The sequence below is a fragment of the Anser cygnoides genome, chromosome 3, assembly GCF_040182565.1.
Source record: "Anser cygnoides isolate HZ-2024a breed goose chromosome 3, Taihu_goose_T2T_genome, whole genome shotgun sequence".
Lineage (NCBI taxonomy): Eukaryota > Metazoa > Chordata > Aves > Anseriformes > Anatidae > Anser > Anser cygnoides.
In genome coordinates, this window is record NC_089875.1 from 103,169,511 (window position 1) to 103,197,351 (window position 27,841).

The 27,841-nt window shown below is 35.8% G+C and overlaps 1 protein-coding gene across 33 annotated transcripts in view; it reads right to left on the reverse strand.

Annotated features, from left to right (window-relative positions):
• The window catches only part of MYT1L (myelin transcription factor 1 like), a 328,171-nt gene that overhangs the window by 66,065 nt on the left and 234,265 nt on the right, over window positions 1–27,841 (reverse strand). For 24 of the 33 annotated variants that reach the window (XM_066994876.1, XM_066994874.1, XM_066994866.1 and 21 more), the window contains 5 exons: window positions 15,545–16,522; window positions 10,771–10,905; window positions 8,119–8,209; window positions 5,753–5,860; window positions 2,347–2,558 (listed from right to left, as the gene is read on the reverse strand). In XM_066994876.1, coding sequence (XP_066850977.1) covers window positions 2,347–2,558; window positions 5,753–5,860; window positions 8,119–8,209; window positions 10,771–10,905; window positions 15,545–16,522 — 1,524 coding nt within the window. The remainder of the gene's footprint in view (window positions 1–2,346; window positions 2,559–5,752; window positions 5,861–8,118; window positions 8,210–10,770; window positions 10,906–15,544; window positions 16,523–27,841) is intronic. The other 9 variants (XM_066994887.1, XM_066994885.1, XM_066994883.1 and 6 more) reach the window with 3 other exon arrangements.

Here is a 27,841-nt window from a genome sequence, read left to right on the forward strand (position 1 = left end):
ATTGATTTTTCATATCCTTAGACTATTTGTCTCATCTTATATAGTCAGAAAAAATAATCTGCTGCTTACTTACAAGTATTCCAGATAACTTTGGCTTCCTTTCAGCTTTTTCAGTATGACTTTTCAGAACTAAATCTGTTCTTATATAAATGTGTTTGCTGACATACATAATAGGTGTGCACTCTGTACCTCCATAATGGCTTTGGCATAATTTATTTTACACCCGACTATAAAATCAGCTAGAAATACTGCAAAATTTCTTGTGGAAAAGTGGCTCTTTTAAGTGAAGTGACTCTTCCTGAAATCACCTTCATATTCAGTTATTTCCAGTAGCTACCATCAAAATCCTTGTCCCATTGAAAGTCAGTGCCAAGAATTTAGTTAATCGTTCTATGACTTTAGGTGATTTTCCTGAGGAACTTTAAAGCCCTTTGCACATTTAAGACAAACATAACAGAGTGGCTGTGTAATAACAAATACAGGGGGATCCTAAAGGTTTCATGAATATCACTGATTGGGTACAAAGAAAAACTCAAATGATGTTCTGTGTCTGAGACCATGTCAGCATGGTCAAACAGTACACACATCACTTGGAAACAGCTACAGCATATGCCACCTGCTGCAGAGTCAGTGATATTGAGCAAATCCATAGGAAATTTGCCTTCATTTGGCAAACAACCTGCTCCAGCTGTAATGGGCATTAACTGTTCTGAGTACACAAGAACAACATATACTTGCTGTACCAGCATGAATCACATGTATCAGGGTCCCTCAGTACTCTCGGGCTTAGATAACGGAGCAGCGAAACAATATTGTACAAATCTAGACAGATTAGTAAAAAGATTGGATAAAAGTAAAATTTATTATTATACTAATTTATGTCAAAGGAAGATGAGAGTGTAGAAAGACAGTTAGATGTAGATCACCCTAATCTTTCATTATTTAAGGCCACTGTTGAACTTGTATTTGATGTAACATGTATTTTTAAGTTCTGATGATTTGGAAAAAAAAGTGTAATTTCTGATTCTTTGCTGAAATAGGGCCTTAAATGAGAAAAAATATATATTACTTGCTTAAACATCAGTAATTTGATCCATAAATATGCATATCCACAGATTCCCTAGCAATACACTGATTCTTCTGCAAGAGTAGACAGAACATACACACAAGAGTTGATATCTCATTTTTTCTTATATTTACCTTATATCATTAGTTTACTAAGTGCAGTTAGAGCTACTGCATTACCTTTAATAATGTTCAAGCTCTTATTCTGACAGGCAAATAAGATGAGTGTATGAGAGAAGAAAAAAGGGCATTTTTACTCAAAAATGTGTTGCCTTTCATAACCCTTCTCCTTTCTGCTATAGTGGAAGAACATGCCTGTTGATTCTATGAGAAAAAAAAAAATCCAAAATATCAGAAATATGAAGGCAGGATCTGTAACAATATTCCCTTTCTCCACTTACCTACTTTTGAATGTCAGAACCTGCATTCAGATGTCAGCATAAATTGTTCTATATAGTATATTTATTTCTGTTTTCCTAAACAAAAATCTGACACCTGCTTGAAATTTCCTATGGTAGTCTGTGAGTAGCATAAAATATTCTAACAATGACAACAAAAAGATAAAGGCACTTTATTATTATTATTAGATTATATATATATATAACTTGTATTGCTCTGAAAAAAGCTACAATCCAACTCCTCTATTCTTTATGATGTAGTTCATTTTTTTCCCCTAAAAAAATCCTCTTGCCTGATGGACACCGTTGTCTTCTCCTAAACTGAAGTCATGTTTAGTCTAATTTTAAACATATTACTTATGTGAGGTTTTCCAGAGAATTCAACAGGTGTATTCACAAGGACAAAATGAACAGAAATGCCTCATTAAATAAGTAGCAGTGATTTCTGAAGTGCAATGAGATACAGGTTTTCCACTTCCACGTCCCCATAGAGTAAGTATGTTATCTTTATGAGTTACCTGAACTACTGTACAGAAGTGAGAATACTAATGTGACCCATGAGGCCAGGTCTCCCAGATGGCAACATAACACACTGCTCCTGCACCACAAGAACTAGCTCTATTATTCAGCTTTTATTGCAATCTCAACACATCCCAGGAGCTTAATAGCTGGAGGTGTTCTTTTGCCAGTGCAACAATTGTGAAGCAAGAACCGAATAAAACAACAGTTTTTTAAAAAGCCTTTAAAATATCTTACACATGACAGCATTCCTCATAATACTATATGAACATGAAAACATGTCTTAATTGTATGATGTTTACATATACAACAACAAGATTAACTGCAAACTTGTCTCTCATGTATAAGAGTGTGCACCTCCTACCATCATATCCTTTGGGGGATATATCTCTGGATTGCACCTTGGGAGCTATGGCTCTCTTGCCATAGGCATGGTTGTCATAACTGTTATATTCAAACGTAGTCTTAGAGTATTTCTCTAGTTCCTTGGCCAAGTTGGAGCGGGGTGTGGTGGTGGGGACATTGTTTCTGTAGCCATACTGAGGGATCTCCAATTGCTTAACAAAGCACATGGGCCTAGAAATTAAAGATATGTAAAGTTTGTTAGATGCAGTTCAGTTTAATGTGTTTGTGCATAATTTATAGTTCAGATTAGAAAATCGTAGTTATTTCTTGTACTCAAGAGACAGCAATATATTATTGCATTTGCTTGGTTTGGTTATTTTCAGCAGACAAACAATATATATTTTCTTGAACAAAACCTAGACAAAACTAATTCTAATACCTCTAAATGTACCCTATACCTATTTTAAAATTCTGTTTTAAAATACTTCAGGGTTTCCCTTTCCCCATGTAATTGCATCACATAGCAAACATTTTCTCTTTTGGGAGGTGAAGCAAAAAGGGGTAAGTGGACCGACAGAAGAGGTTTGGACAAATTCCTTTAAATGTCAAAAACAAAAATTAGAAGTGGAAGCTCCGTTTAATCAATAGAGTTTCCTCTAAATTTCTTTCAACAGAGTTGTACTTTGTTTTTCTGTATGTTTTCCAATGGAGTTAGTCCTGTTTCATCCTGTTGCATTCTTCAGTATACAGATCCAGGTTAATTTTGAGAAATACACACAAGATTCTCACAATCTCTGTGGACTTTGAGCCGCTGCCTCACAGGTCCTGCTCACCCTTAAATGCAAGGTTCTGGCAGGAGCTGCAACTCTTGCTACACAGATACACACATGAAGGAAGTTTCTGCGAATTAATACAGAATAAAAATATCAGCTAAATTTCTCTTTCCTTTAGGGTCAGAGAGGATAATCAGGAAAAGCCCCAACTGATCTTTCAGGTCACTGAAGTAAGTTTTGAAATAGTGAAGGAACGCTGTAGTGAACTCCTCCACTGTCACGCTGTCTTCTGCATGTGGACACAGAAGTCATCAGCTCTTAATGTATAAATTAAGTAAATAAAGGTCAGATCCTGCAAGCTTTACCTACATAAGAAAGTGTTATATAAATGGATCATAGGAAGCAAATGCTACACAGTGATGCACGTCTACCGATTGCATTTAGCAGGAGGTAAAGATGATGAACAACACACCTGAAGTGCTTCTGCTGGAATCAAGAATCATATCAAGCTTGTTTTTTTATTTCTTTTGTTTTCTGTACTGCATTTATAAACAGAGGAAATAGAAGGAACATTCACAGGATCACAAATTCAGTCAAGACCAGAAGAATCATCATGCTGGCTGACAAAATGGGATGTGATGTCTAGTAAGAATTAAGTTTTGAATATAATGTTTTTTTTTTTTTCTGAAAGAATTCTTTTTCATATAATTTAGTCAGGATATGTATGTAAAGATCAGCCAAAAAATCATATTATTCATACTATTCCCTTTGACTTATGTATGCTCATTTCTTTAGAGAGGTTTCCCTCCAAAATACAGGGTGCTCATGTATACAATGAGCTGATATTAATAGTATTTTAATCCTACCTCAAGATAATCTACACTTATCTAAAAAAAATGCAGTTCAATTCCTGCACATTCAATGCAAATCCAAAATTTCTACAGAACAGAAGTCTTATGAGTTTGACTTCTTTCAAAGAAATTTTAAATGCAGGTGGGATGGAAACTGGCATGAAGACAAATATTCGGAATTTACTCTTGGAGCATCTCTGTCTCCCCATCAGACACCTGCATGTAAATATAAATAACTCCCAAGTTCTTCATCTTAAATACTTCAATGACTTAATGGTAAAAGGGAAAGCAGGAGATAAGATGAAAGCATTGGGTGAACTGCCTATAAAATTTGAAACACAGTGCAGACTCGCAAGCAAAGTTAAAACTGCTATGCAACTTCGTAGGGAGTTTGCCAGCAAACTAGATGAGCTTTTGAGTAGTTGCCTTCTTTGTATGGCATCTGACTTCAGTGACTTCTTTCTAATGAGCAGTGTTAAAAACCACTGCATTTTTCATTTGCCTTTTCCAATAAGTGAGAAACTATGTTATTCCCTCAAAAGACCTTTTTTTATTAACAGGTTTTAAACAATCTTTCTCTAAGAAAACTGTCTGGGATGCTACATGAAAAATAGCATAACCTGAATTAGGGACAGTTAAAACAAAGCCCATCAAAAATAATCCGAGGAACATAAAAAAGTTCAATAAGCTCTACAAAAAATATTCTGCAGATGTGAACCATAATTCTGTGTTCTTAGGTTTATTAGTGTTTTTTTGAAAAGACCATCAAGATTAGATGAAGTTTCAGAGAATATGCAAAGAATAATGTTGTTAATACAGTAGAAAATTTTCATTTTAAGCTACCCTATCAGATTTTAAATCTAGAGGATAACCAAATACTAAGAAACCTACAGGATCAGTAGGAAATTCTGGAATCTAAAGCTGTGGCCCTTCCTCCATGTTCTTCACAACAGCTGAGAGGGATGTACCTAATCTAGCCCACAAATATCTCAGTATCCATGGAGAAATTCTGCAGCTCTTGGGGCATCATCAATATAAGGCTTGTAAAATCATGCAGAAGTCTAGTCCCTTTACATGTATCCTTCACACTTCAGCTCCTTAGAAACAATATTTTTTCCACCCACATATCTCAAAAGAAGAGACAATAGCACAAAGCTGGATACAGCTTTGGATAAATGCAGAATCCTATGTGGATGAAGAAAATGGGTATAATTATGTCAAATTGGTTCAAGGTCCTTCCCATTAAAAAATTTAGGACAATTTTTCTCTTTCCATCCTTCCTGGCAGTGAGTGGGGAAATAGACAAAGAACTATATCTGACCTTATTTTGGAATCTAAGCTACACACGTCATTTTTCCACGTGTTCTGTCAAAAGGTCTACTATCGTTTTGGTAATGCAAATAGGGCTTCTGGTTTAATTTAAACTGATATTTACTAGTAAAAGCCTGCTGAAAAAACCAAGACTTACCGGTAAATATTAGTTTATTCCCAAAAGATACCAACTTTTTTCACATTGTTCTTAGACTTTGCACTCCAGCAGTCATCTTTACACCAAACAATGCCTAAGACAAAAATGAGCTTTTCAGCTTTACATGTATTTGCCAAAATAATTACCAACCCTCCCCCATGTAAATTGAGTGGGAAATATATTCTGTGAGAATTGGATCCAGAAGCCCTAATTCTAAATCTTCTTTAAAGGAGATATATATGTATATACAATGTATATAAATATAAATTCTCAGATTAGGTGAATGTGTGATGAATTCTGCATAATAATAAGTATTATAGTGATTTCTAATACCTTAAAACCCGATCTGATGCCTGGTTTGATTTTGACACATCACAGTTCTGATGCTTCTCTTGAGCTTTAGCCAGTTTCTCTGCTGCAGCAATAGGACATCCAGAGAGGCTGCAATTACAGAAAGGAAATTTAATTGTCTTGTCCTGCGTAGTTTCACATTATAGCACTGATCCAATTACTCCTTCTCCTCCTTAGCCTGCATCAGGAAGAATCTGAAGGAAAAGACTTTCCAAAAGCTTTTTGGTCATATGTATTTTCTCTAGACTTCCTTTCTTCTGTTTTCAAAGTTGCATGGTAGATCTTATAACTGCTCTTCTTCTCTGACTGTATATGGGTAGATTATTTATGGATGTCAGCCAGTGAACATACCAGTAAGAGAGGAGAATATACCCTGGAATCTACTGTGCAGCTCTGTTAGCAGACTTGTGACCTTTACACATCTACAAATGTTGCCAATGAAATGGCTGCTGAAGATGATTGAATGATAGTACCATTTAGGCCAAATTTTGTGCTGCTTCACACTTCATTCAGCTCCATTAACTCCAATCTTTTTGCAAGGCATAAAAATGAGTGCAAAATTTGGCCTAGGGTCTCTAAATCTACATCTCAAATACGTTATGCTTAGTGTTTGTTCATGACTTTCAAGCACTAAGGTATGTTTCCTAATAGTAGATGATGTAACATGAAAAGAAATTGCACTTGAATTAAAATTCAGTTAAATTTGCAAATGCTGTACTACTGTTAAAGTGACTAAAATATGCCTGATTCTTCTGGAAAAGATTTAGAACAGTGAAAAACAAGTATATTGATGCCAGCAGATGGTGCTCTTAGTAAAGTTGTAAAAACCTGTGACCTGACAATGGAGGGGGTCCTTTCCTTGTCACAGTCTATCGAACACTTATGTGACCGCAGCTCTCTGTGTTCTCCACAGGAAAAGAAATTAAAATGAAAGGCAAATCAGCGCATTCCCAGATGTTCCTTTCTCCAAAGGGAAAAAAAAAAAAATGAAGCAGAGCAAAATGCCCCAAAAGCTGCAGAAAGAGGTGAGCACAGACTGCAGACTGCTCCCCTCAGCCCTCCCTCGTTGTCCTAGATCTGCAGAGGGGTGAGAGTGCTCTGGAGTCATACCGGAGGGCAGCTGCTCTCTATTGACATACTCTTCTTCAATCATCACCTCTAATATTCTAGTAGGTATCCAACCAAAATTGAATGCTGCTTTGAGCAGTAGTAAATCCCCAAAAACCTTCTCAGAGATTTTTGCAGCATCTAGTAGCAGGATCACTACAGAGAAGAAAGGGGTACCCGAGTTTCTTGATGAGGTACCCACGAGAGTCCAGGAGACATGTAAGGGGGGCTCCAGTAACCCGTAAGACTGAACATCCAGCACCTGTGTAATCCCTTAAGCCTTCATGTTACAATTAACAGTAAAAAAGGAATTAAATAATAGGAACTTTGCATCCTTTTACCCTCTGCTCACATTTCCTGGATTTTTTTTCCCTAAATTGTAAGGAAATAAGCAAGACCTCATTATTTGAGGAAAAATTATGACATACTAAAAGTTATAGTAATTTTTTTTTTTTGGTGACAGAATTTAAAAGGCAGTGACATCCCTTGTATAAGAATCTATTATTAATTTTAGTAAACTATAGAAAAGTTGTATTTTTTCTCAATCTTCCTTTGTTTGACTATTTATATTGAGCATTTTTGGCTTCTAATTTTTTAATTTAATGAGACATTTTCATAACGTTTCTTAATCAAGCAAAATTCTACTTTAATTACATCTGAATAAAGACTTGGGGGTTGACACTAATTTTTTTTTTTTTTTTGAAAAGTTAACTCTTACAATGTCTGTGTATTCAAAACGTTGTTTCTCATGTATAAGATATCATTTTTAGGGGTAGAGTGGAATTTTTCATGTATTATAAAATAGTCTCTGAAGAGAGTGAAGTGTGAGGACAAGAACTCTGTCCTAGTCTTGATGATATTGGCAGACTCTTCCTTGTCCCTGTGACAGAGAAGAAGTCATACCATTCATTTTGTATCACTGCTAATACCAATACAGAAAGAAAAAGAAAAAAAAACAAAACACACACCACACCCAAAAACCTAACAGATGATTAAAATGTCTTCTGTGAATCAATTCATCCATACTGAAGCGAATGAACACTTGTCCTCCCCAGAAAATGCATGAAAAAACTCTTTACTCTTTAAAGCAGATAAAGCACATGAAGCACCATCTGTCAATCTTAGAAACAAAACAACAGAACACACACTCACACTTCCCCCCCAGCCAGTGGACTGCTAGAAGGGCTGCAGTTCGGAGGCACTGTTCCCTCTAGATTGGTGTCCAGTGATGGCATCCTTACCTTCGGTGGGAATTCCTGTTGCTATTTACGTGGCCCCGGCCTGTGCAGCCTGGTGTAGGACACTTAAGAACATTTTCATGCATGGCAAGAACTTGACAAGGAGAGTAAGAGAAAACAGCAGAGTATGAAAACAAGAAAAAAAAAATCAAATCCCAGTATATATGAAATCATTTTTAAACAAAGCAGGATTCATTAACAACCAGCATTCCTCAAAATACATGTGACACACATAGCCAATAAAGCCTGATGAGGAAAGTACGTATTGTGACCCTACTCTCTTTAACACAGGGCAACAGTGGAAGTTAGGTTACAGAACCTATAATCAAATGTATCTTCAGTGCAACAGTGAAGCAGAAGACTTCCAACATCTTCTTCATACAAAAACACTGAGCAAACACCAGCTCAACAGTAAACTGTGAGCTAGCAACAATCCAATGAAAAAATATGGACTCAAAAAATTCTTTCAGGAAATGCATGTGCTCAAAATATACAGCTTTATATACACAGTATCAAACTCGAGAATGAAAATCTGCTCTCAAGTTATACTGGTAGAACACTGAATTATTTTAAATATACCTCAGCACAACCCTGATTAGAATTTGATACTAACTATAAGACAGTCCAATTGATCTAGGGCTCAGTTCAGCCCACATCCACATAGAAATACCATTCATGTCTATATGACGAGCAGAACTGGTCTTTTTATTTTAACTTGCATTGTCCACAGATGTGAAAATCGCAATGGATAGATTATTATTATTATTATTATTTTAAAGACTGAAAACTAAAAAAAAAAAAGCAATTAGAAAATGAGGGATGGTGGAAAACAAAACAAAGCAAACAACAACAACAACAACAAAAACCTTTGTAAAAAAGAAACAAGTGGTACAAGCTTAAGCAAATAATCTGCTTTACATCTGCATCCATTGCAAACTGAATGGAAAATTTACTCCCAAAGCTGCTCAGAGCAACTCTTTTTGGAATCATAAAACTCATGCTATGAAGTGCCAAATTATTAAGAGCTTTTTGGTAACACTAAACAGTTTTGTATGATGTGAGACATATCTGAATCCATGTCTCAGAGCTGGATTGGCAGTATACCACTCTATGGAAAGAGGCTATCCAGCTCTTACAAAGTTCCAGTTTTCTCATACAAGAACTAGTCTGGAAGCCTGTATTTAGTTCTCACTCAAAAAAGGTTCTAATAAAATCAGTGAATTCCTTGACTGAGTAAAGAACTGAATAAAAGCTGTTCAGAGACTTGAGAAATTAACCACATATACTGATTAAAAGATAACCATCATCATCGCCCCTTCATCAGTGTACTAAAATATGTATAGATGCAAAAGCTTTACTCTGAAATTCCTACTGTTCAAAGCTGTTCTTGAAACATGCTTCACAAGGCCAACATCACAGGAAAAAATAAAAAGATGAGCTCACCTTTTTCATTTTATTAGGTACAAGAGCATGCAAACAGTTTAAAGCTATATTCTTCTTTGATTTACAAAGTCTTCTAAAGAGCTTTTTATTTACCATTTATAAAAATGAGAGAACTTTGAGCAACTGAAAAAAATATTTATGCTTCAGAAAATTACAGGGTCTTGCAAAGGAGAGAAATGAATCTATCTGTTCTACGGTATTCTGAGATCGACCAAGATGCAGCAGTTTCCTAGAGCACTTCCTCATTACTACTTGGAGAAGCCACTCTACCATGAAAGAGGAAACTTCTTATGTCTGCTACTCTTGGTGTGCGGATCTATTTCCACTTTTCTGTCCTTCAGAAACTACTTCCCTTTGGAAATTGGGGAACATTTAAGTCCTGTCTTTAATGTTTCCTTTAGTCATTTATAAATCTATTGAGATTAGGTCTGTAAGTGCTGATGGACAGTGGGGATTTTAGGCTATAGGATTCAACAGAATAACTCAATTTTTAAATTAGTATGAAAGAGAACTGTATCTTAGGTAGATGCCTGTCTGGCATATAGCAACATAGAGCAATTAGCTTCAACAGAACTATGCCATTTCTACCACCCAAGGAGGTTGATTTCTAGAAACGGAGCTCTCTGCTTTCTGATTAATGTCTGTGTCTGGATGGGTGAACCTCCCTCATACAAAATCCATTGATGTGTCAGGAAATTCTACCCATGTAAATTACAGGGGAATATTGCTCAAAATCCTGAGGTGTGTAACTAAGTAAACAGTCAGATTGTTATTTTTAATAATATAAATTAGTTTAAGATAAACTATGTTTAAGACACAACAACAACAAAGGAAAGGGGCAGCAAATTTTTCAAGTACAATTATTCCTGTACAAGACAACAGGGACAGTTGATGTGACAAAAGCACGCAGAAGAAAAAGCAGTGCACATCTTCTGGAAACCTTTTTCTCTGTTGACTGAATAGATCTATTTAAAAACAACCTAGCATTCTAAAATCAAAGAATACAGCTTTAAAAGTTGTTCTTTTAGTGTAAAAGTTAGTAGAGAATGGAAATGATGGAATAAAGGAAAAAGTATAACACAGAACAGTTGACTAAGTTGAGACAAACCATACTGAAAAATAAAATTAATTTTTAAATTAAAGGTTTATAAAGCATGCTAGAAAAATCTTTGTAGTTTTATCCCCAGTTTCCATGAAACAATGTGAACTTACTTTCTGGAGGGACCCTATCTTTGTGTGGGCATCCTGACAAACTGCGGTGATGGGGGTAAAGCCCCGTTACATGGCCAGTTCCATCACACCCAGGGGTAGGACATTTGCTCTCTTTCTTTTCTGTTCTTGAGGGATCTATAATTTACAACAAATGTGTCAAGTGAATGATGCTTTACACATTTCTGTAAGAAGGTTCATTTAATCATGTCATTTACTCTTCGGTAAATGTTTTTTTTTTTTTTTTAATGAAAACTAGAACAAACAAACAAACAAACAAACAAAAAAACCCTTCTACTTCTTAACACAGTTTTGTCACTTTTATCCCATTATCTTCTTTTCAGACTGCAGGCTCCTATGATCATAGCAGTATCCATTCAGTGTGATTGGAAAGTGACCATTTTGTAGCAAAGCCATACCACTGTCAATCAACGTTCTGCTGGCAAGCATCAGCTCAAGGGTGTAAGATCATTTGGAAACTGTTTAGTTGGAGTTTCCCTTCTTTACATTCTTATTTGCCTGATTTATTAAATTCTGCAAACATATTGTCACAGAAGTTCAATGTCCTTAGAGTAGCAAACCCAGCTCTTTAACATAATGATTCAATGATTCAGCATAAATAAATCCCTTTTCCAAGGTTCTCTGAGCAGATGACTCTGTTTTCTTTAAATTCATTATAAACAGTAAAAATATTCCTTTCTCTTCAATAAATTATGGTGGGGTAAACATTGTAATCAGAATTACTGAAAGTAGCACTTGCTGTGCAAATTTGTGCCATTACAAACATGCATATGTAATGCTTGAATATTCATATGCTTAAAAGGTTAATGACCTTTTAGAATGTTGTTCGATCTTCTGTATACAAATCAATGAAAAGTCTGAATAGATATTTTTTCAACAAAATAAGGTTTTCTGCCAAGAAAGTAGTGGAACTGCTGATGAAATTTATCTTGAACTAGAATTTGCTCACATACTTTATCAGCTTGTTTTCTTTTACAGAACATCTGTAAATAACGTTCCTAGCCTTCCAGACCAGCACATGATACAAATCACATCTCATCATTTTGATTACAGTTGTCAGATTTTGGAGACTATTCCAAATATTTATATTAGTATTGAAGGAATAAAATTCAGGATACTCTAACTGCTACCATTTTGGATCACAATCAGACAACATCCCCTTTCCATCTTTTTTAGTCCAGCCTCCTTTCAATACCCAATCTGAGCTATCCTCATTTAAGTATTTTTTGCTGCTCTCGTCATTGCTCTGCTTCAGGAATTATGCTTTCTTCTCTGGAAAATAAGATTTTTCTATGTGTTTTTTACAAAGTCTTTCTTACATTAAATCCCATCCCAGCTTTAATAAATGCAACCCTCAGTACAATCAGTAGAAATTTCAGTACTTGCAGACCTTCACACACAATCTATTTTTTTAAGCATGAATAAACCCATTTTTTTTAAGCATGAATAAATAGAATCCAGAGCTCACATTCAGTTGTGGACTTATTTTTCCTTGATTTCCCTCTAGTAGTTTTATATGAATATACTCTTACATTCCAAGTCCATCCGAAACGCCTTCATTTTAGAGAAACTCTTCAGCTCTTTTCAAATGACTCTCCATGTTTTAAATCCATTCTTCAATTTTAACGTGATATTTAAACCTTGGATTTTGAAAATGGAATCCCTAATTGTGAAAGTTTTACTTTACTTAGCCTGCATGTTAACTGTAGTATACAGTTTTATTGTTTTGTTTTGTTTTTTCCACGCTCTTTAATGATAAATGCACATACATATCCATCTTCAAAATGCTATACAATTATCACAACGCTCTTGGAAATACCATAATCTTGTACTTCAGGAAATTGTAACAAAGAGATCAAAAAGTTAAACCCAAGGCCACAAAAGGAGTGAATGTCAGAGGAGGGATTAGAATTCTTGCCAGATAGGCCTGTGCTGAGACCACTAGAACAGCAAGCCCACAGCTACATACATACACAATTCTAAGCAACTCTTCATGTCAAATACTTTAGGATGTGTAAAAGTATTAGATATGTGAATAAGTAATGTAAATGAAATATAAATTATGTAAATATAACAATATTCAAGGACTGCAAAAAATGTAGATGATTAGTAGACCATAATGGCTTTTTATAGATTTTAAACTAGAGAAACTTTAGCTACTCCATGTTGTAGTAACTCCACTGAGGTCAATGAATGCATTCTAATTTAGAGCACCTGAGGATCTGGACACTTACATCTTACAATGTCAAGTAAATAATCTACAGTATTCAGGTCTTTATGCTGTAAGGTTATAGCACATTATCAGATCTTTAATAGCCTTTATGGTCTAATGAGTCAGAAAAGATGCTGTATACTATTCTTAATGATTTCAAAACTCACATAAAATTGTACTTGCAAAATTTCCCATTGCTTTTAATGGAAGACGTCTGACTAAACTTTCCATAACTTGTTACAAAGCACTAGATACTCTTTTGTAAATCCTAAATGGCAGAAATATTACATAGTTTTATTTAATTCTGCAACATATCTTCGTTCTTTGTCACAATGGGAGTATTGGCTGAGTGAATGTTGCCAGAGGACTCAAAAGGTCTTAATCATAAACTTCAGAAGAAAGTTTAGACTGTTGTTTAGACAGTTTTAAACAGCAGGGAAAAATTAGTTAGTGGTCCTTTAATGGTTGTTTCAGTGATTTCTGAAAGCAGAACTCCTCAAAACAAAAGGCAGAGGTATTTCTCACTGCAAACCTGTGTACCCAAAAAGTTTCCACTTAACCATATCATACATCTCTGTGGATAACACTTCCAGGAGTATTTGGAAGATAATATGTGAGTTCAGAACAAACAATATAATCAATTGCCTTACTTAAAGCTTCCTCTCTCAACAAGTGCAATAGTGTTTCTTATGTTTTTCAAAGTAAGGAAGGAATTGTTTTTTCTTTCTTGCCTTAAAAAAAAAAAAAAAAAAAAAAGGTGTAGAGCTATCCACTGCACAAAGTTTCTTGGTCCAAACTACCACAACATTTAATGTTGTCTTTTGGGTCTCTGGCTGGGGTTTGGACCCATTATTGATTCAGCTGCCAAGGGACAGAACGGTTCAAAGAAGCTTTAGAATTTACTGAAATATTTAGTTCATACTTTTGCCATTGTTAGAGATTATACTGTCTTTTTGGAGACAGTAGATCAATATGCAGAAATGCTTTCCTATCCATACAGAGACTGGAAGGGCTGGACGTTACCAGAATTAAAAGGTTCTTGAAAAAATAATAATGTTTTGTCATGTTTTCTGTGGTTTTATTAGAGACATATTCAAAGGGAAAAAGCACCTAATGTACGTCATATGCAAACGACATTTAGAACAACATCTGCATGGCTATGCAGAAATACACTAACTAACATTGTCTTCCCCAAGTACCCAAAGTTACTAAAGCATTCACTGGACTATGGTGTTTTTTTTTTTTTTTAAACCAACAACAATACTTCAATACTTCACTAAAATACATAGCACAACAGTATTTGACAACAGTAATTTCCATGCTTTTCTAAGAGACTGGACATTACTTTTCTTTAAGTTTTGTAAAAAAAGATCAAAGCCTTCCTTGGACCAAGATATTGCCTACCTGAACGATACAGGGAGATCTTAGGGAATTACTCTTTCAAAACAAGGAATTATAAAAAGGAGGAAATTGCCAACCATCCCAGTTCATTTTCAGAAAGGAATCCAAGTATTGTTATAACAAATATAAGATGAGACCAGTCCCTGCTTAGCAAGTCCTAAGAAATACCATGTCCTCAACTTCCACTAAAGTCAATGGGAATTAAGGGTGTTCAGTGAATCTCAGGATATACTGAACAATTTATACGATACAGCCCTACATGTACAGATGTTGATACATTAAAGAGTGGTGTGGTAATATAAAAACACCATCACCAGGATAATCCCGTAAATTAAAACGCATTCTAAAGGTAACCTTTAGTCTGTTTTTTGTTTGTTTGTTTGTCTTTTTTTTTTTTGGTTTTGTTTTCTTTTATAGTGAATTATGGTCAAGGCAGCACCTTAACTGTTTCCACAATGGAATGAAACCAGTGAAGTGGAATGCACATAAGAAAGAAATTGCTATTGATCTCAGCCCAGGCCACACCATGCCTTGCATAGCAAATGGTTTCCATTACCTTACTATCTTAAGATAATTAATGTGCAGTCACTGCCCCTATCTTATGTTATCGGTCATTCTGGTACTGTTCAATTTCTATCAGGCAATTCTACATTTTAGATGGGAGAGGCTTCATCAATAACTGTCGTTTGATGATAATTTTATAAATCATGATGCCACCTATCCAATCCAACCTGTAAAATATGCACTTTAAAGCTGATTGACTACCTGCTACATAAAACCCCACTCTCTGATATAGTTTGTTTTTAGTAATTACTATAAAATGTATTAAATGCTTGAGAAAAATCTTTGCCTCTTTCAACATGATCTCTTATTTGCTTTGTTTCCCTGAAAAGTTATTTTTTTTTAATTTAGCCAAATGATATTCACTGAAATACTGTACAGATTTCTAACATTGCAGAATGAGCTTTTTTTTTTTTTTATAGTCACAGCATGACACTATTTTACAATCATGCCACACTACTACAATTTAAACAAAGTTCCCATTTTGTAGAATTAATAACTTCATTTCAGAATTCTATGCAAAACTTAACACGTTAGCTCATACTTTCTCATGACATAACATACGGTATATAGAAATATTACCTTTACCATAATATGGCTTTTTGACATGGCCGTCACTGGGTTTAGGCTTCCTGTCATCCCCAGAAAGTTGTCTTGGAGACTGTTCCTCAAATGATCTCATATTATCCCTCCTTCCAGCTTCCACTGCCATTTTTTCTCTCATGGCTTTTGCTCTCTCAGTTTCCAAAGCAATTGCTTTCTCAAGAAGGGTTAAGTTACCTTTTGTCATATCAAACACTTCTTCAGACCTATCTGAAGTAATAGAGGTGGTATCATCGTCTCTTTCATGACAACCATCCTCCTTTGCACAGCTAGAAAAAGTCCTAGATCTGGGGCTCAACTGTTCTTCAAGCCTCATTAGGTTCATCATATCAGAGTAATTCCGGTCTGGTGTTCTTCCTTGGAAGTCATCTTCTTGCCTGACATGCTGACGAGTGTTCATGTTTTGCTGTTGATTTCTTTCCTGTGGGTTTGTCTCACTGAGTTTCCTAGCCAGATCAAAACACTGGTTCCTTAAGCACTCCAAACTGCTGAGACACACCTCTTCATCACTCTCCTCCACCATTTTTTCCGTAAGTCCATTGTTCACAGGCTTCCCTAGCATTACAAAGTTCATATTCCTATTATCTTGCTGTGAAGTATTGTCTGCATAATTTCTGTCATTAATGTTTTCTGATAGCACTACACCATGTCCTTGTGCTAGTAATTTAAGGGAGTCCACTGTTTCCCTAACAACATCGCTGTCTAAATCTAAACTCAGCTCACTTTTCCGACCAATATTTTCATTTTTGTCACTATCATCTTCCAGACTATTAGATGTATTGCTGTTCATTTCTGATTCTGTCCTGGCTCTGTATGCTGCATCCTCTGCAATTTTGCCAAGATTTAACAATGACTTGGCCACCAGTTCATCGTAATTATCATACTCATCATTATTGTTATCGTCTTTTTCTGTGTCTTGCATTATTCGAGTATTGTGACAATTCATTTGATGGTCTTCTGCATAAAAAACAGAAACAAAGAAAGAAACAAAGAAAGAAAGAAAAAGGAAAAGAAAAGAAAAAAGTGGCTACAATTGGAACTGTTGTTGCAATCGCATGGACAGAAAACAAACTGCATGTCAAATATTGTTAATCATACAGCAATTCTATTACACTAAGGCCCATGTGCAGTTAAGTTTTATTAAGTGAATTTCTCTATAGTCCAGAAGGCTATTTTTGCTTATTTGCTATTCTCATGAATTTCTTTCACAAGTATGATAAGAAAAAGACAATCAAAATGCTAATTACTACTACTGCTAAAATATTATGGCATAGAAACTTATGTTTCTCCTTTCACTCCTAGATTTATAGTTTTATGGGGTTTTCTACAATCATATCACTGATATGACATAATAGCCTAGGTTTCAAACTTTTCTCACTCCTGTATCTCCTGTTAATGTGGAAGGTGGCAATGGAGTGAGTACTACTGGATTTATTCTCTTAATGGTGAATAACATTCACCAAAAGAGAAAGAATATACAACAAACAGAAAATTGACACTTTTTTTTTTTTTTTCATACCATACACACCATTAACACTAGATAACCAGTAACTATATGCAAAGATCAAAATAACATTTTACTTAGTGGATCCATCAGTAGAAATCAAAATCTCTCAGTTTAGCTATGTAAACTGTGGAAAAGTAAGAATTTTAAAGTAATTGTTACATGAAGGGAAGATAGAAGCAATGATATGCATAATACAATTTTCAGTTAATATGCTAGCCCAAGTTATACGGTCATACATGTATGGTAGGGCTGTTATTTCTACTAGCCTGAATATTATAACAGAATGGTACAAAGTTACTATGTTTTACTTAGCTTTGCTTTAGTAACTGCTGAAAAATAGGGGGGCAACTTAATAAGGTGGAGTCAATGTGAGGCCCTGAGGGTGAGATTCATTTCACCTAACTTTAGATATGAGTAAGGCAGGCATCCGTACCCCAGTATGCTACTCAATAATCCCGTCCTTGGTCAAAAAGAGAAGCAGACACTTTAAGGCTATAATCCACCTGATTTGGTTGTTATCTTCCTCACAATAAAATGAATCACTTACTAGAAGTGCTTGTTTCTCTTCACGGACAATAAAGGGGCTCAGAGTAGATGTCTACCTTAAAGATATCTGTATTTGTTCAGATGAATATCATCCAGACATCATTTTCTGATATCTCATGTTAACTCAGAAGTTATCTCATTCTTAGACCCATTCTTAATACAGATATACATTCACCATTATTTACTAACGAACGTCTCATAAATTCTGTTTTGATTATCAGCTACCCAAGCAATATTTAAATATTTAGCATCACAACTTGAAAAGAAAGTTTCTAAATCTGTCATTAGGTTGACATGCTAGGCCAGTGTTTCAGCTGGTACAAACTGAAAGAAATCAGTAGAGCTAGGACAATTAACACCTGCTCAAGAGCTAGTCCATCAATTTGTAATATCATCTTTTCAGCTCAGATGTATTTGCAACACTGTTACATCTAAATACGTAGCACTTTCTAAAGTATGACTTTTATGTTTTGGGTTAAACAAAACAAAGCAGGAAATTGCAGGTTGTAGGTGGCTTGCATACTAACATTTTGATGATAGGAAATATTTTTTTATAAAAATAATTTTTAGGTCAGTGGACAAGATAATAAATCAGCGTTTTAAATACAAAGCTCAATAGCACAATAATTAATGTTTCAGCCACAAGATAGTATGCCTTCTACACAGTGGTTAGGGATCCTGGGATGATAGTAGGCTGTAGTTAAGCAGCAGACCTGATAGAGAACTAGGCTATGTCTAGGAAAAAAAAAACACAAAAAAACAACAAAAAAAAACAAAACTCTAAGTGTATAGTATTATAAAATTCATATTATCTACTTGAATGAAATGGGAAGATAATTAGCAGGGAAGTATGTATGTTATTTTTACGTAACAAGTTATTCTAAGTCAGTAGTGGGTTACCTATTTATTATCAAAGGTGGTTTTATTTTAGTTGTTCAAGATAAAATTTACTCATATTTATGTTTCAGTCACTAAAAAATTAAGTATATCAGAGTATCAGTTGGTCAGTATAAATGTAAAGGATGCCACATATGCTTCCTATTTGAAAAAGTCCACCTTGAATGTCTGCATAGAAGTAGGCAGTTAAGGATTACTAGATAATGAGTTTGTACTATTTGAAAAGCAAATGTTTTAATACATTGATGATCATTTTCTAAAGTGAAATGTACAAACAAATCCCACATTTAAATATTTATTAATTTAAATATTAAGGTTAAAATCTATTGCCAAGAAGATTGCTCAGTAGAAACTGCTACTTTTATGGGATGCTTACTGTATTTATTTCTGATGGGCAATCAGATGTAGAAGAAAGAACATCAAAGTAATTAAAGAAGAAGTAAGTTATGTGTCCAGAATTGACAGTGCCTTTGCATTTAGCATGAGGCATATAGAAACACTGGTGAAATAAGTCCAACTTTAGCAGGATGCTGAAGTATAGTGTCGGAAGAAACGTTTTCTTGAGCGATCCAGAGAATTGTTAAGATATGTAGTAGATATACTACAGAAATTTTCAAAATGTGAAAATTTTTCAGGATTTTTTTTCTAAATAAGGGGTTTTGTGTTTGTGTTTACATGAATGAGAGTAATGTAAATGATCATCAAAATAGGGATGTATTATAGTTTGCCTCCACAACAGTGAAAAGTCAAAATATGAATCACGTACTGTATGAGTGAAGACATGTAAATTCCTTTTGAGTAGGTGAAGCTGGGTGAAAGCTGTAACTAATATTTTTATTCTGTTTGATTGGTTATATCCTTTTCAGGGCTCCTGCCCGTTCAATCCTAAAAAGAAGAAGAAAAAAAGGTGGTGGAGGAGAAGAAAGTGTAAAGCATGAATCCCTAATGAGAGAGGGAGGAAAACGAAAGTATTTTAATCTAGTTTCATTCCTCCTCTTTTAATTTTGTCCTTTTCTTACATTTTCTACTTTATTTATCAATTTTTTTTTTCACGTTTATCTCCATGAAGTAGTTAATTTCAATGAAAAGGATATCTATGTATACTGTACCATCTTCTCCAGATTAGAGTCTGTTAGATCCTGAGACTTCTGGCCTGCTCTAGTGAAGCACCTGTCTCACCTGTGTATTAAACTGAGTGTTTGAGTACTGAATTAATTTGTGTGTTAGTTAACAGTACTTCTACAAAATATGCCAGCCCAGCAGTTCTATGTGAACCTATGTGTCTTTTCTTTTATTCAGATCTGTAAAAGCAAATCTTGTTTTCACTTCATGTTTCTACGCTTCCTAAGATTTAACCTTTAACTTGGTACCAACCTTTATTCTATGTTGTTTAATGGCTATGTGCTAAATGACTGTAAAGCATATAGCACTAAAATACCTACTCTACTCCTTACAGAATTTTTGGAACCATTGAGTCAAATTGCAGTTTTTAATTTGAAGAAGCATCTGAGTTTGTCTCAAAAAGAAACAAGTTAGCCAATCAGGTGAAGAGTGGATGAAGTCATCATATCTCTTTTTTTCTGTAAGCTTTGGGGTTGTGTGGAAAAGTAATATGCAACATAGTTTAAAAAGAATATCAGATTATTTTAGCCCTCATTCCCAGAATACCATGACAATTTAGATATTCCTGATTGCAATATTTGTTGTGTTTAACTCTCATTAGGTAAGACAAATGACAGGCAGGGAAATTATAGTGGAGGGTATGTGGAATATCTTTAAAGAGCTGGAAGCCTTCAGCCACTTGAACACAAGTGCACTTTTGTATGGCACTAAAAAAAAAAGTGAATAATTTGATTTCTTATTGCACCTTTCATCCAAGGATCTCAAAGCACTTTACAAACATTATGTTAAAAAGCCTCACAACACCCCTGTGAGGTAGGTATTTTAACCCCATTTTACAGATGGGAAATTGAGATACAGAGAAGGTGAGTGACTCCTTCCATGTCATACAATGAGTCACTGGAGAATAAGGACTATAGCTTCTATATCCGTGATTGCTTCCTCTCTTTGTTCCTATCACATGTACATGTGAACAATTTTTTTTTGACAAAATAAATGGCTTGCTATGATTTTAGTTTAGGGAGTCATGCAAAACAGCACCCTCTTTTTGAAAATGATAATATACAGCATTTAGTTTGAGAGATTCTGCAGAGAGAGGCAATGATACTTCAGTTAAAGCAGCTACATTCCTATCAAAGACCAAAGACTTCATGAACAAGACTTTCCAAATCTGTGGTCTGTGTATCAAATTACTCACTTTCTCCCAAGCATGGGAAAACACGATGGCTAACAAGCTGAACCTATATGTGGTTATATAGGCTTCCTGCCCAGAGAAAGAGTTTCATTATCCATGCATCGTTGCCTGTTTTTGAACACTTCACTGCTCTTGCTACTGCCACTTGTCAGTTCCTAAGTGCTCAGCGTATGATACTACTGTGCTACCATTTTTCTCCTAAGCTGTAAAGTGAGGTGCATGCATATTTAGCAAGTCAGTCTTGGCACAAATGAATCCCAAATCTTGCAATGTTACAACATCATATGGGGTAGGGGGCTGTTTGCACATTGGATACTCCTCTGGAAAAATCTACAAGTAAGGAAACTGAGGACATACAAATTATAGTGAGCTTCCAACAGCTGACATGGTTTTGGTTTCATCTCCACTCCACACTGAAGAAACAGAGCACACATATAACTCTACTAAGCAAAATCTCTAGAAGTCTGAATACTCTTATTGATATGGGATTTGGACCACAGCCTAAGCCTTCAAATTATTCTGTTTCAGGCACACACTGAAAACTGAAGTTGACCATGTGCAGTTCTTCATCTCTGCAAAAGTTCCTGAAGTACTTCCTGAAGTACTGAAATACTTCCTGAAGTATTCAAATAATAACCAATATTCAAAGTAAAATAAATGAAAAGCGGAAGTCATTAAGCATGGCAAGGAAGGTCTGAGCTAAAGAACACAGCATATTGCAGCACAATCCAGTATTGCAAGGTAGGAATGACGACTAGAGCAACCCCGTACAGACTTTCAAATATTGTACATAAATTTTACTATGTATTTCCCCCCCCCCCCTTTTTTTTTTTCTTTTTCCCTGTTACATTTTGATCTTTTCATTTTCTAAGTATTCCACTTTTTAACTTGATTTGCTCATTGGAAAAATAAGCAATACTTTTCTTTTTTTTTTTTTTCCTCCCTTTTTTCTTTTTCTAATTTTTCCTGAGGTTTAAAAGGGATCTTTACAGATTTGAATTTCTTTCCTGCTCAGGAGTGTTTACTGATATACAAAAACATTCCTTGTTTTTTTCCCCTTTTTGGTATTAAAATACATTTGAAATAGAAAAAATGAATATTAATAAATTATTTTGGCATATCAGCATTTTCAAAATTTTTGATTTCTACACAAACCAGTGTATTCTTATCTAAATGCATAGGTGTTTGTATATAATCAATGCCATGACATATTCTTTTTTCTTCACTTAACCTATCCTTGCAACCTCTTACTATGCCTTATCTCTGCCAGACATGCATGAATAGCATTCTAATCTGTAGGTATTCACATGAGATATTGGTAGAATACAGAGGTTCTTACTTGGGTTATTCCCACTAATACAACAGAATCAAGCAGGAACTTTGTGAGAGAGAGAGCATCAGATAATCCAGAAGATGGGCTTCCAACATATTTTTTAAAAGTGAAGTCTTTTGTTAATCATCCCTGTTTTCCCACTATAAGTCCTATGAGCCACCTGATACAGGTAGCTATATACAGTTTTGGAAAAGGACCCTGAAGGTACCTGATGAAGGTCCTCCGACAAGACCTTGACTGTGATAGTATTGCTTCTAGTGACAGATATTGCAACAGTTTATTAAAAATTATCCATTTTTTGACAAACTAATGTACTTAGTTTATGATTTCCTCTTTTCACCACAAGACACTCCTTGCTTTCTTTGATCTTAGAGCATCTCACACGCCACTTCACATTGCATTGGTGTCATAGAATCATGAGATAGCTGAGATTGGAAGGGACCACTGCAGGTCATCTGGTCCAACTCTGGCTCAAAAAGGGCCCAGCAGGTTCTCTATCCAGGCGTGAGATGCCACAGCTTCTCTGGGAAATCTGTTCCAGTGTTTGACCACCCTTACAGTGAAATTTTTTTTCCTAATTTCTAAACGGAAGTTCTTTTGTTACAATTTGTGTCTGTTGCCCTTCTCCTCCTCAGAGTGAACAAACACTTTTTTTTCTTTGTACCTTACATGTTCTAGCTTTTTAATCATCTTGCTTGTTCATCTCTAGACTCCAGTATTTCAGGTCTTGTACTGCTGAACCTAAAATGAAATCTAGTGCTCCACATACAATAGCATAAGTATTAAATAAAAGAGAATATAACTTCCCCTGTTCACAATCTCCAGCTTTTTGATCCTGACAGACAAACATTATTTCCAAATAGTCAAACAAATAGTCAAAAGGCAATGAATATGCTGGAGATTTTTTTTTTTTGTCCACAGAGAGAGCAGAAAATACATTTCAGTTACCTACAGGAACACCCCAAAATAAGTAAGGTCATTTGGTATGAAATCTGCTTGTTTCCTTTGCAGCATCTGCAATATTTGGTATGAAGGTATATGTTTAGGTTTGAGAAGGAACTCACCGAGAATATCTGTGATCAGAGTTGGATATGCTGGGTTTGTAAGAACAGTACAATTTAGCCAGTCATCCACACCTGGTCCACGCTTCTTTGAGAGCCATAATCTAGCTCAGTCAGCACTTAACTGTTTTAACCTGACTTCTGGCTGGGCAAATAATGAGATAGCTTTATCTGATGGCTGGTACTTGTCTCATCTTTTGCTCCCCAGGAAGTCTATATGAGGGAGGGGAGACACTTTCTCATAGCCTTCTAATGACTCAGCAGACTATGGCAGTTTCTTGCTTTTTCTCAGGTTTCCAAAGCTCAGCAAGGCAGCAGGCAATGAAGCAGCCAAAGCTATTCTCCAAATACTGAGATACAGCAGGGAGACAGCAGGGGATCAGAGGACCAGCTGCACCAATGGGAGAACACCCACTCAGACAAATCTTTGATATGGAGTTTCTACATGGGGCTACTCTAAAGGTTGCTTATGAGACAGTAACCCCTACCTATAGCCCTCTCTATGAGCATTGTTTTGCAAAAGATGCAACCTGGAGAACAAATTTTCAGTTCATAAACTAACAATTTCTTTTTCACAAACAAATCTCTGAGAAAGACAGGTTGGAAATTCTTACTGTAGGGATACATAATTTGTTTTTGTTTAGATCTCTGACTCAATGCAGATGTCCATATTCAACATGTCTAAATATGAACTAGCCATTCACACCACATATTTAGGCAGTGGAAAAAAATATGCATCTTCAGATTATTTTATCCTAAACTTGGTATCTGAAGTGGATTGGCTGAATTAATCCCTAAAAGTGGCTATTCCTCTTGACTGGCTATAAATGAAATTGATGGAATTAATTCTATCCTAATTATTTTCACTCAGAGCTTTCAAATTGCACTTTGCTGAACTTTAACAATATGTCTAATATGACACAGAAAGAATTGCAGAGAGCATGGAATAAAAGAGCTACGAGAAAGGAACCATCTTGAGGTTTTGGACACAAGCAAACATATAGGGAAGTGTTGGCTCAAATGGGATGGGTGCTTATGATTGCATGAGTTACATGGATGGAGTTAATATCCTATTGGATTAGTCTGACCTCCACAATAAGTTTAATTACTTATGTTTGGTTGCGTTTCATTATCAAAGGATGCCTGTTTGTGCTTTGACAATAATCTGACCTAATTGGAGGAATAGACAGAAATACATATCATGAACATTCTAGAGCATGAGAACTGCAAAATACAATATCTCTGAAATTTCTTCTTCCTATCTCTCTTTCTATCCCCTCAGTGATTTCAGATGCAAGGGATCTGGAAGGAAAAAGACTCCTGCATGCATGAGTGACAGGCTTCACTTCATTTGAAACATAAGACTTTTTGTTAGGGGGTTTATATCTTTTTTCTTTATCACTTGATCCATCTTCTTGTACAGTTCTCTCGTTTCTTGTCTTTTAGTGACAGGGAAGGCTGACTAACACTCCATAAAATAAGGAGAAAGTAAATACAAAGGGTAATTTGCCTCTTCGGTTACAGCCATTCAAACACAAACTAATCAGGGACAGGACGTGAGACCAAGCAGTGGCATCTGATTATTCATGCTGTTAAACTTTTAGTGAAACCCTGGCATGATTTTGATTTGATCGACTTAGCATCCTTCCACCAGTGTTCAGGCACAGTGCAGTGGTGCTAGTCAGGGACCGTTCCCAAGAAGCAGTCCAGATGTGGTCACCCTATTTTGGGAGGTTAAAGCTTAGCTGTATGGACCCAAGCCATACTGCAACAGTTGAACTCAGTATTAGATGAGTGGACTATGGCCTTTTTTATTCACTCACATAGATGTAGTTTTGATTACTGTGATTAAAGAGAAGGGGAACAAGGCAGAAGAATCTGTAAGGTGGAAAGCACACTGTCAGCTGTAACTTCGGAGAAAAGAGTAAGGCAAATTGGAACCTATTCTTTTAACCATGCTATTCCAGTCAGTCAAGTATGCAGTGGTCCTCACAAAACAGAAGTGGTGATTCTATGGTGCAGCTAGATCCTAGCTAGTTATGGAGAGTCTTCATTATGTCTTGTTTATTTTCTATCTATACTACATGTACATAGTATATGACTTATAGGCTTATGACATTGGCAATGTCTAGGATGGAGATCAGATTACCAGAGACCTGTCAAATGTAGGAATTGTATGAGGTGGTAACACATCTAAAAAAAGATTTTTCTTTTGCTACTGCATCTGCAAGGATATTTCCAGTGAGGTTGTTCCAACTATCTGCCCACCTTAAAAATGCACAACACCAACAATTTAGAAATTGTCAGTTCCTCCTTCTATAAGATGTTTCCTACTGCTGTTCGGATCTGCACTGGAATATCTGTTCTGATGATGAAAGCTTGTCTCTCATAAAAAGAAAACTTTTGCTGGAGAAATGCAACCATCTACATATTTACATAAATTTGTATATATTTCTAACTAGAGATATACATGACAGCTAAAATGGCAGTGACTTTGTAGTCAGTTTCGCAGTGCCTACATTGACTAGAGCAGTGCAATCTCAGTGCATGACATCTCTGCTGGAACTCTTGTTCTAACTGGCTGCACAGAAATTACAAACTTCAAAGTGGATCAGTCAAGCAAACCAATAACCACAGTAGCCAGTTTTCCAAGATACATGCACAAATGCATAGATAGAGAGATACTTATGCTGCACAAAACTAAATCCTGAGTCTTACTCTGGTTTCATGGAAAGCACAGGAACTGTTTTACTGGAGTTCACTCATGAAAGGAAGGTACATGAGATCAGAGTGAATTCCTCTACTTCAGCCTTCTTTATTTTTTTCTTCAAGTGTTCATCAGGTGATTCATACCGCAATCATCCTAATGTATTGTTCCTCCTCAAATACATCTTTAATGATTATTTTTAGGCTCTAAAAAATGTTGCACATTGAAGTATCTGAGCAACTCAAGAACAAATGAAATTAACCTATCCTACATGAACTTTTTCTCTCTGTCCCTTCATATATGAAGCACTATGGGACATAGTTTAGTGATGAGATTCAGCAGGTAAGGTTAATGACTGGACTTGATGATCTCGAAGGTATTTTCCAACCTATATGACTCTATGACTCTATATCTGCTATTGTATTACGTTTAATGGCTTCCAAAGTGGAACTGCATCAAATAGTTTCTTAAAACTCAAATAAACTGTGTACATTATTTCCACACTGCCTACTTTCTCACTTCCAGGGATGGGGCATCCACAGCTTCTCTGGACAGCCTGTTCCAATGCCTCACCACCCTCTGAGTGAAGAATTTCTTCCTAAAATCTAACTTAAATCTCCCCTCTTTTAGTTTAAATCCACTACCCCTTGTCCTATCACTACATGCCCTTGTAAAAGGTCCCTCCTAGCTTTCTTGTAGGCCCTCATTAAGTACTGGAAGGCTGCTGTAAGGTCTCTCCAGAGCCTTCTCCAGGCTGAACAACCCCAACTCCTTCAGCCTGTCTTCATAGGAAAGGTAATCCAGCCCTCTGACCATCTTTGTGGCTCTCCTCTGGACAACAGCTCTCTGTCCTTATTAATCCTGGTTTCCCACATTATAAAAAGGCTCAGAGAATCAACACATTGTATAGCTGCATTTCTCTAGTCCTGATTCTAGTAATGGCAATTATATAAAATGTCATCAGTATGGTATAAAGCTACACTACTGCAAAGGATGTTAAATTATACCACATCATGAATGGTCACGTATTAGGGATGCAAAAATAGAATAGAACTATAGTGGGATGCACTGTATTTGGATGTGGATATTTTGTCTAACCTTGATCCTGATCAACTATACTGTAAAATCACCCATCTTTCTTAAAGCCTTTGCATTATTATATTGACATTTCTGCACAATGCAGAGTTTAGATTGCTGCTTTAATGTCTTCCTCATGTCCTGTTGTCCCAGGAAAGAATGCTAACAATATATTTCACTTACTCTCTGCTGTACTCCCATGCTGGTCTCCTAATCATTTCTTTACATCTTTCTGCATTCCATTTTTCCTGAATAAGTCCTGAACTTCCTTTTACACTTGGAACTTTTTTACTTCCATTTCTGTGTCAGAAGACCCTCCAGCTGTTGAATCAATACTTCTTATACTTCTCTTTAATGGTCATTTCAGTTGGAATCACTTAAACAACAAGAACAAGTTCTTATGAATAGCAGCAGCAATGTCTACATTATTTTCAGACTGGAAATCTCATGTAAGAATTGTATAGGAACAGTCACATTTCATTTTCACTTGGTGATACAACTACTTCTGTGTTCATTTGAGACTTAAACTGAGGATATATCTGAAATCAAAACTGAAGAACTCAAAACACTGATCAGTTGTTGAAGGCACTCCTTCTAATCCTAACCAAATACCCCCAGCCTTAAGAAGCTCTGCATCCATGTCCCATTTAAACCTGAAAGAATTCTAGATACTGGCCATCTTCATATCTAAGTTCCCAGAGAGACCCAATCTGTCTAATGCACTTGACAGAAAAAGGCTTCCCATGAACTGTTGCTTTGACTGGATTGCTTTAAGTTATAGTTAAGGGAAAAACTGCCAGTTTCCTCCTTTATTTCCCTTCCTCAATCGCCCTT